Source organism: Aulonocara stuartgranti, assembly GCF_965226115.1.
Source record: "Aulonocara stuartgranti genome assembly, chromosome: 4".
Taxonomy (NCBI): Eukaryota; Metazoa; Chordata; class Actinopteri; order Cichliformes; family Cichlidae; genus Aulonocara; species Aulonocara stuartgranti.
Window position 1 is genome coordinate 25,771,609 of NC_138942.1, and position 10,408 is coordinate 25,782,016.

Below are 10,408 nucleotides of genomic sequence, written 5' to 3' on the forward strand. Positions count from 1 at the left end.
ATGAGGTGGGGGATTTAGAGACTGGGCACCCAGCAACAATCTGGTACTTGTCCTGCAGACTGCTAAAGTACAATAAACACTCTGTAGGGTCAGCTTATGGAAAGCACCTCATCCTGATGGTGTACTGGGATGAGTACAGCAAGACTGCACCATGGAAGTAGAGAGGTCTTCACAAGCATCTTTAACACATCTTTGTCACATTGCTCTGTTCCCGCCTGTTTAAAAATATCTTTAATATGCCATTACCTAGGGTGACCAACTGTCTTCTTTTCATTTTTCACGTTCTGTCCAGGGCATCCAGGGGGATTTTCAAGATTGATAAAAATGTCAGTGATTTCCTATATTCCGACAGAGGACCCATGTGTGTGACATCATCCCTGAACTGCTGCTTTGCGAGTTGTTCTGCGCTCACAGACGGGACAGACAGCAACGTGCCTAATGATGTTTAAAAGATCCCAAAGCGTAAGTGCATCTTTTCAGATGAACTGCAAAAGAAGTTTCCCTCGTACCAACCTGGTAATTTTTCTTTACCAACTTTGAGGAATCACCAGTCGAGACACTTTTTTAAAGATTATTATTTATTAAAGCATTGAATAATTAAAAAGTATCATGGATCTCTTCTGTTCAGAAAACCACAGATACAGCTAACTTCCCAGAAGTGAGTACTCAAGCTTAGAGGTACAGCTGCTACTCTGTTACACGTGTACTAGATGTTTTTCTCTATTCTTTCATCCTTCACCCAATAACTTGTTGTTTTAGTGACCATGAGAGCAACCGTGGCTGAGATACCTGACGATGTTTATGTCTCACATGGTACCGATGACCCACCTTATCATAGTACTTAGTGTCCCTTTACTTTGAAACTTCTACACTGTCACCATTTCTAACAAAACACTGTGTAGACATCTAAATTCTTAAGCTCTTATTTGCTATAATACTTAACACATGAAAAAATCCGATTTGAGCTGACCTCGTTGTTCTCTTTCCCCCTCACCCCTTTAGTAAAAGCTATTTCCTTACAATTGACACATACTTAGCATAATTCACTCGATTTAGGATTATTTCAACAGGATTTCTTATTTTAAACAAAAATACATTGTTTTCCTCCATCATTCTATTCTTTACACTCACATACAGCGTTTAAGGTGACATCTGCACAGAAAGAGTGCAGATGTGACATTGTGCAGTACACACACAGAGAAAGTCTGGGTTGAAAGGTTATTAGAATTATTTCATTGTAGTGATAATTTTCTTGTTCGACTTTATTAATTCTTGATTATATTTTGATTACGTTTCTGATGTGATTAGAGCAGAAATAACTATCAGCAAAAACACTTACATATAACTCTACATATACCCCCAAAGGCTGGATTTCAGGCCTTTTGCTTAATTTCTGACTGCATCACGGCTGAGGAATCTCATTCTTCTTTACATTATTTTACCGAATGTTATTTTAACACATTCAAAATAACCTACAAAATAAAAAAAGATTCTTAAAAAACGGTGTGAACAAACGTGTGTCTACTCGTTTTTTCTCAATCAACGACACCCCCACCAAGGAACACGTCTGTCCAGCATTATCCCCCACCACCTGATCATCAGGATAAATACACCATACAAATTATATATACATTATATCATTAATAGCTATAGCAGTGCTATAGGAAATATGATATGATAAAATATTAAAATGCATTTTACCTGAGTTATTACAAGTTAACTTGAATTTAAAACAATAACAAAGGAAAAAAAGATTTTGTGTAAAAAGTCATGTTTACATAAAACAAAACTGAAATAGACAATCTTCTCAGTTCTTGTTTGTTCAGTGTTAACTGCAGGTGTCAACACTGTGTAGACTCCTCTGTCTGTCTGTGTGGTCTTTCGGAGAGTTCTATCGTGTTGTGAGGAGCTGTTACATCCAAAAGTCCAAATAATAATAACAATAAAGTTAACAATAAATAAAATTAGCACAATATTAATCAAATAATTTAAATCCAGGGTGAGAATACCAGATTAGAGGGGGATAGTGTACTTACAAGAGGAAGGGCATCTGCCTAAAATAAATTAAATAAATCAATAAAATTCATTTTGGACAGTTTTAAATGCCTAACAATCAAACCTTCTCTTACAAAAATCAGAAGTAACAATGTTTAACATGTAGACTATTATATTGCAGAGATAATGAAATTAAGCATTTATGTCTCTACTGACTGGTAAATAAACTTTAAATCTCTTACCTTATTTCATTTTGTGAATGGCAATTACAGTGACAGCAACAATGATGACAACAAGAACAACCGCTGCAGCAATGATGAGGATTTCTGCTCAGTGACAATAAACAAGATAAAATGTACTGATAAATAAGATGGAATAAAACTGCATCCAATTATTGAAAATATTTTTTTTGACAATTTGTTTGATCATGAAGCCACACACTCAACCTGATGAAAGAAATCTAATTTAAATTGTTCCCTTTCGAGGTCACCACAGCGGATCATCTGCCTCCTTCTCAGCCTGTACCTAACATCCTCCTCTGCTATCGTCTCCAAACCAAACATTGTAGCAGGTCTCACTGCTGCACTGGCCTTTGCTTTGAAATCATTGACCCCAAGTGTTTTACTACATCTGCTCCTTGCATCACAGCTTCACTGTCTGCACCGTCTTGAACCAACTTTCTCTAGAATTCCTTTTTTTTCTTCTAACTAATATCCAAATCTGTGGGCCGTACACACTGACAACATTGAGCATTACCTCTTTGAGTTCCAGCTTCAAACTCATGATCCTGTCTGATACTGTTCAGCTCCAGAACACTCTTCACATGCTCTTCTTTCTAGATTACTCAGTTTCTCTTCCCAAATGCACCATGATAGAACAGTTTGAATAAACCTGGCACTGCTTCCCTCCCACCTGTTCACTTTACACAAAGTACCTACATTCTCTCTGTTATATCAGCCAGCTTTCTCCCATAATCTCTATATTTAAAATCCCACTCATGATGATGATGATGATCCCATGCATTCTTTAGTGTGAATACTTTTTTGATAACATATGTCACATATTGGATTTAAATATGATATGATATCTATGTCAACTCGACTGATGTAACCACAAATGCAGCAATATACAGTGCTTAACAGACACACCATAATTCATGTCACTGAATTTTTAACCCATTTACATGAGCTGTTTTTCACCAAACAAAATGCTCCTAAATGGGCCACAAATAAACAACCAAGGCTTTCATAGACTGCAGATGCTGAATTTGAAACATAGAAGTACTAAACTAATTTCAGCTTGATGGTTTTCTTGAGAATATTAATTTCAGTTTTGTTGAAGTGCTGGAAATTTTTTTTTTTTTTAGGATCTCCATCAGTAATTCCCATAGTAACAGCAACTCTTCTTGGGATCCGATAAAACATTTAAGCGTAACATTAAACATGATCCACAATAACAGCAAACAAAATAACTCAAATCTGTTTGTCTTACTTTGATCATGTCTAATTTTGTTTTTTCGCCAGTTGACGGTTTTATTCAGGTTGGTAATGATGCTGTCCTCAGCGTTAGAAAACTGAAACACACACTCATATCTTTTCCACTCCTCAGGTGTGACTGATGAAACATTCAGGCCAACACTCATCTGGAAGGTCCCATCATTGTTGGGCAGGATCTCTCCAGGATCCACACCTTCATGGATCTCCACTCCATCTTTCCTCCAGAACATCAAGGCCCTTTGAGGGTAGAAACCTGTAGCGTGGCAGCTGACTGGAGAGGAGGGAGTCTTCCAGAGGAGAAAAATAGAAGGAAGAACTGGAGAGAGGGAATGTGGGAAAGAGAAGGTGTGAGAATCGGTGAAAGAAGCAAAGCAGTATACATCAAAGAAGAAGTAAATGTAGTACACTTGTTTGATGAAAAATGTTAATCAAGAAAGACTGTAATAGTAATAAAAAAAGTAATAATTTAAAATGGAACAAGCAATTTGAGCAAAAGTTTCACTTTTTGTCCCTCTGTTTTCTGTGCACAGGTACCTGCCTAACTGTGAGTGTGAGATCTGTACATATTGGATGCCTGGAAACCCTTCCTCCCTTGATCCCCTCAATTCCAATAATACTTTTTGTATTTAGTTTGGACCACTGTAAATAAACACACTAAAGTGAAATTTTCCAAGTCTGTGTCTGGGTCCATTAGCCTTGACACTGATGACTGAGGGACTATTTCATGTTATTTAGATTTTGTTTTATTTGTTTGCACACATATGTGTGTACATGCATACATGTAAATGAAGGTATGTGTGTATATTAAGGGTATACATGAACTCAAGGTAGTGACTGAAAGAGTGTTATAGTGGCTACAAATGGTGGAAAATTGTACCTAAGGGGGGAGGAGTTTAGTAAGTATGGGGTCAGAGTAGACCTGCTACTCCCTGGTTTAGACTGCTGCCCCCATAATCTGGACCAGAATAAGAGGCAGAAAATGAATCGGCGGATTTATTTTGATAATTTATTTTCCTTGTGTGTCATTTACTTCCCAGTTTTCACCACTAATTTTCATTTTGATCTGCATAAAACAACACGTTAACACACGTTGCCGTTTTTTTTTTTTTTAAAGATCATTAATAGAAAGATAAAGGATGTAGTTTACACACTCATGTGATTCTACCTTTTCTCAGCAGGGTGCTGTTCCCATTTTTCAAATATTTCTTCAGCCAATCAGGACAAGTCTGAGTGAGGAAGATTGTTTCTGCTGAGTTTCCATTAGCATTCCAGTCCTGTTCGATAATGTCAGCTTCTGGTTTCAGTGCAATCCATTTCATTGTTTTAAGATCAAATTCAAGAAGGTTCTCTGCATTATAACCATACTGTATCACACCATTCACCTCTCCAGTGTTTTCATCCCATTCACAGCCTTCCATCATCTGTAAAGTGTTGACAACTGAAAAGTGAATTAGAAATTAAATTAAAATGAATAATATTAATACTGTGAGGCACTGCTATTCTATCTTTGTTGTGTTCTTCCTGTGATTTAACTGATCTGACAACATTATATTGGAAAACAGGCGCAATTCATGATTAAAAGAAAAAGATGAAGGACAAGAGGAAAAAAAACAATTCAACCATCTAGGGTATCCGTAAGAACCAGAAAAATAATTACAGGCAGTTTGAAAGCACTAATAATTAATGCAATTAATGTAAGGCAACTATTTAGAACAATGTGTACATGTATTCTTTTGTCTCCAAAAGTTGATTCTGTTCATCTGAACGTAGCATTTTCAGTGGGAGAAACGTTTCGTCACTCATCCAAGTGACTTCTTCAGTCTCAGCTGCAGGTTTCCCTTTTCTTATAAATGGTCCAGATGAACAGAATCAACTTTTGGAGATTTACTTACCTGGATGATTGTGAATGCAACAAGATATTCTTTTGTCATGCAGTTTGAAGCATGTTCACATTAGTAAAATTTCTGGTCACAATCAAGATGCACAAAATTACAATTTAAAATCTAGAGACTAACAACATGATGTGACATAAAGTATAAGAGAAAATACTACACCTTCACTTTGGCTGGCCAGCTGCTGCCACTTTGAAATCCACTTTCTGAAGACGTATGGCAGTATCGCAAAGCAAAGTTCATTGTACGAATCCAACTGAGCCTTGTCATTATATAATGTTTTTTGGACCCAGTCTTGTCTTGTTTCCAATATCTTTTTGCTGCTGTCACAGTAACCAAACTCAGTGCGTTTAACCTCTGCAACTGCCATAAACTCTGGGATGTTTCGGACTTCAGAGGATTCAGTAATAAAATACACCAGTGAGTGTTTCACTGTGGGAAACAAACATTGATAACGTGATACATTAAATAAGAAAAACAATATAGACATTATTAGAAATATGAGTCATTCATTGTGATTCAGCTTGAACTTTTTTAAATGTAAGCTGCATGCGTTATATGCTGCAGAACGTTGGTTATAAACATTGTTAGATAGAATTTTTTGAGATCCTAATAAATATTTAAGATCAAAAGATGAAATGCAATTTCACCAGCTGTTCATAATCCTGGACCTATTCACATTTTTTCCCCCTAACTGTGGGTGTTTTATCTGATCCACATGGTGGCAGTGTAATTAATAATTTCAGAAAAAAAAATCCTGACAGACAGAAACACACGCATAAATAAATAAATAAATAAATAAATAAATAATTCAACTTTGTCACAATCAGTGGGGCTGACTGTGTGTAGAGTCAAAGGTGGACCCAAATGCAGATGAAACAAAACGTGACTTGAATAACTAAACACGAGCCGTTTATTGAGGCTGGCAAATGAACTGCACACAAAAGGCAAAAGGCAGTGCTAACAATAAACTAAACTGGGTGAGCTAAATTAAATAAAAAGCGACAACAGGAACATGGACCTGACATAAGAAAACTTGACATGAACTCTTGGCCTAGAAACCAAGCAGACGATCTGACAATGACACACTGAAAACAGAGGACTACACAGGAGGTGATTAGGGGACGTGGGAACACATGGGGGAACAGCTGACTGACATGAGGGTAATGACAGGATAGGGGAAGTGAAACTAAATACAATGAGCAAAGAACACACGACTCCTTCAAAATAAAACAGGAAACATGAGACGCAGACATGACAAAACAAACTTGATAACATAAGACACGCAGCATAAAACACAAAGGGTGAGGGGAAACTTAAATACAGGGGAAGAAAACACAAGGAGTCTAATAACCAAATGAACTTCGCTAATCTAATGAACTTAAACATAAACAGCATCCAAATACTGTAAACTAAACCTAAAACGCTGGGTCAACATACCCAGGAACATGACAAACGTAGAATAAATATTCTATTAAAAATAAAGTTCTACTAAAAATAGTTCCTTAGTTCCAATAGTTCCAAATTTATATACTCATAATGAGTTTTTTTAGAGGCAATGAGTTTGCATATTTCTTTTTCTTTATTTCTTTTTCTTTATTTCTATTCTTTTAATATCAATTTTATAAAAATTAATAATGTAACAGCATGATAATATTTTTTCATCCTCCTGTTAGCATGAATTACATATTTGTGTGCATATTTGTACTTTGGTGTTCTGTGGCAGCTGCAGAGATTAGGAATTATCATAGCCAAGAGTTACTTTGTATTTTTTCTTGCTTTTCCCTTTAATGCTGATGGACATGATAACCAGATGCCAGGGCTGTTTAGGGGAAATTCCAGGTTCATCTTTGCTTCCTTTTTCCTAACTTAAAGAGCCACCCCTGGTGACCATCGCCCGATTCTCCTGTCTCATTAAAACCAGGACCATCACAGGTGACCCCCTTGCACCCTGCCCACCACCTGTCCCACACCCCCAGACTCACAAACAGCTTCTTCCTCTGGGCTATTCAGACTATTAACGAACACAACCTTTACTACTTAAGTAAGCTTTACTTAGTTTTTTAGAAGCAACAGGTTTGCATATTTCTTTTTAGTTCTGAGAACTACTTAGCTTTTACAGTGCACTTTACATCATTTAAAAAACTATGTTGCTATATTCTTTAACATTTTCACTAAAGCTTCTGCTAAACACTTTTGAGACAGAGTCTTTGGATTTGCTAAACTGCAAATGATGAAGAATCATCTGTTTAACAGAAATATGTATCAGGAAACTATTTCACGTGTATTAAAAGCATTCTGCCTAAATCTTGTGGGAGTGTAGGAGTCTAGCAGTGTAAATAAACCATGTTTAAAATATATGTTTTTTATACTACATACCAACCCTTTTCTACTACATCACTAATGGACAGTGCAGAAGAGTTGTAGTGCAAATCAAATTCAATTGTTAATCACTGGCTGATAAAACATGCATTTGTGTTATCCAATTTTTTAATCCTAATTATTTCAGAAAATCAGAGCTAAAATGTTTTGGCTCTCCCAATAAAATAAAGCAAAAGTAAAACCACTGCTCGAGGTCAGATTATATTTCTGTTAGAGCTTGAATGTTTGAATGCATTTCTTAGTTGCACTAAGAAAAGACGCCATGGCAGAAAAGACGCAATAAAAATAAGGTATCTTTTCTTTATCTTTAATGTTAACTATTGTTGTTCTAACATTTGAAAAAATCTTCAGGGCTGGCAGTACTTAGTTTAAACGCTTATCTATTGTTGCATCTGTTCCTGCTTTCACCCACTGAAGCATGAAGTGCTTCACTTGCCTGCTTGCCAATACCTGCCTATGTCCAATACAATGTGCCAAATTCTTTGACTGTAACACAAAGAACCTGACACGCAAACTCGAATGTAACAAGTTCAGAGTGAGTCCCAGCATGTATGTATTGTAGCTGGGATGTTTGCTACATCAGTAGATATTGTGATTTTTACCTTCAAGGAGTGCAGAATAAATATCATTTATACAACTGTTTGACTAGCTCTGATGTCGGAGTGCAAGTGAGTTTTTTTGTTTGTTTTTTTTAAAGTTGTGCTAAATCCCTATATACATGTCAAAGTTAGCATACTTTACTAAAAAATAATTTGCTCCAGTAAAAGGATTTTGGTTCATGATCTTACCTGCAGAAGCAATGTGACAGCTAAGGAGCAGCAGCATTAGCTTCATCGTCATATTTAGAAAGATGGAGTTGAAGTGAAGACCTGAGAGAAGAGTTGTGTGGTTTTACAGGTTTCTTAAGGTTTGTTTCCCGGTGCAAGTTTAGTTCACACTATCAGTATATGAGGTGTGCTTAACCTCAGCTGACACTCAGCATACTTGAACAAGGGTTTAATTGATATTATTATTATTATTATTATTGAAAAGGCATTTCTTTTGTGTCCCAAAAAACAATATAAGCATTTATCTATATGTTACCTGTTCCTGCCTGTTTCCTGGAAAATAAAGATGCATCTTCTGATGCATGCATCCATCAGAAAATGATCCAAGATTTTCTCCTAATAATATTAATACATCTGTCAAGTTCCTTACAGCTTATGCCATTTAAGACTGCCATTGTTTCATGGGGATAACATAAGTAACATATTTTTTATATACATCTTTCTAGACAAAAGATCACAAAGTGCTTCAAAAAGAGATAACAAGATATAAAACAAAAAAAGACAAAAAGTTAACGAAATGTAATTCTAAAAAGATGTGTTTTTAGTTGTTTCTTGAAAGAGACTACTGAGCCCACAGATCTTAACCTCAGTGGGAGAGAGTTCCACAGTCTGGGAGCCACAGTGGCAAAAGATCTGTGTCCCTTAGTTCCCAGCCTTGTATGCTGTATGACAAGTAGGCCCTGATCACATGACCTCGAGGACCTGCTAGGGACATAGTGCTGTAGAAGTTCAGTGGCGTAAGCTGGTGCGTGTCCATGAAGAGCTCTAAAAGTCAGAATCAAATCCCTATATACATGTCAAAGTTAGCATACTTTACTAAAAAATAATTTGCTCCAGTAAAATGATTGTGGATCATGATCTTACCTGCAGAAGCAATGTGACAGCAAAGTTGGGCTAAATCCATTGTTAAGGTTTGTTTCCTGGTGCAAGTCTAGTTTACATTCTCGGTATATGAGGTGTGTTTAACTTCAGCATATTAGAGCAATTATTATTAATTATTAATCATTACATTTTTTTAAATTAAAAAGGCATTTCTGTTATGTTGTTACGGTCGCTGACCTTTAGTGGCTCTCCCTCTGTGAGAGAGTTTTTTTTCTCCTTTCCTGTGTTACAGGTCTGCCTCATGAGCCACAGCTGAGGTGTGTTGCAGCTTGTCAGCCACGGCATATAGTCTGCCATCCTAAACTGCCACGCCCCTGCCACTTCCCCCATTTTGCCAGAGCTGTGAGCTACAGTGCTTTGGGCAGCAAACTTTAGTGTGTGTGAATTTAAACTCTGTGTAACTTTGGCTTTCTTTCTTTTATTGTGAGCAAAGGTGTGCCTTTACAGTGGTAATTAGTTCATCACAGTGGAAGCAGGTAGGGGTTCTCCTGTTTTTGGCTCGACAGGGAGCTCAGCCACTGTGTTTTGTTTTCGGCTAGAGAGTTCTTGGTTTGATTTTTAGTTAAAGGGGGTGTTTTGTTTGTTGTTTTGGCCGGAAGACTCTGAAGATAAGCGCTTCCCTGTGTTCATTTTTACTTCAGTAGTTTTCTGCAATAAATCATGTTTAATGACATGATTTATGTCCCCCCCCTCACTTCAGTCAGCACTTCGTTTTTAAGTGGGGCATATTTTTTAAGTCTAAAAACTACAATATAAGCATTGATCTACTTAAATGGTTAGGTATCTTGGGACAGGGGAGCGGGACATCAACAAACAGACTGTAGCGATGTGGACAGTGTACCAGTCAGTTGTGATGAAGAGAGAGCTGAGCATAAAAGCAAAGCTCTCAATTTACCAGTTGATCTATGTCCCTACCCTCACCTACCCTCATGAA

The 10,408-nt window shown here is 36.8% G+C and overlaps 1 protein-coding gene across 3 annotated transcripts; it reads right to left on the minus strand.

Moving 5' to 3' along the window:
* Positions 1 to 546: 546 nt before the first annotated feature.
* LOC309705841 (major histocompatibility complex class I-related gene protein-like) lies at positions 547 to 9,686 on the minus strand. Of its 3 annotated transcripts, none has more exons than XM_082531863.1 (8): positions 9,457 to 9,686; positions 8,554 to 8,634; positions 5,546 to 5,815; positions 4,874 to 4,929; positions 4,657 to 4,717; positions 3,487 to 3,807; positions 2,238 to 2,321; positions 547 to 2,054 (listed from the first exon to the last, which is right to left on the minus strand). In XM_082531863.1, exons 1-7 carry the CDS (start codon positions 9,494 to 9,496, stop codon positions 2,239 to 2,241), a joined length of 912 nt encoding a protein of 303 aa, XP_082387989.1. In that variant the 5' UTR covers positions 9,497 to 9,686; the 3' UTR covers positions 547 to 2,054; position 2,238. The 3 variants fall into 3 exon arrangements, with proteins under 3 accessions (XP_082387989.1, XP_082387987.1, XP_082387988.1); XM_082531862.1 differs by having other exon boundaries at positions 550 to 1,909; positions 2,037 to 2,054; positions 4,657 to 4,929; positions 9,457 to 9,684; XM_082531861.1 differs by having other exon boundaries at positions 549 to 2,054; positions 4,657 to 4,929; positions 9,457 to 9,684.
* Between the last annotated feature and the right edge of the window lie 722 nt (positions 9,687 to 10,408).

Coding starts and splice junctions, on each gene's coding strand:
- LOC309705841 (XM_082531861.1), bottom strand. CDS start 9,496: ATGGATTTAGCCCAACTTTGCTGTCACATTGCTTCTGCAG. Junction 8,635..9,456: donor CTGTCACATTGCTTCTGCAG/GTAAGATCATGA, acceptor CTCTTCTCTCAG/GTCTTCACTTCAACTCCATC. Junction 3,808..4,656: donor CAGCACCCTGCTGAGAAAAG/GTAGAATCACAT, acceptor CCCTCTCTCCAG/TTCTTCCTTCTATTTTTCTC.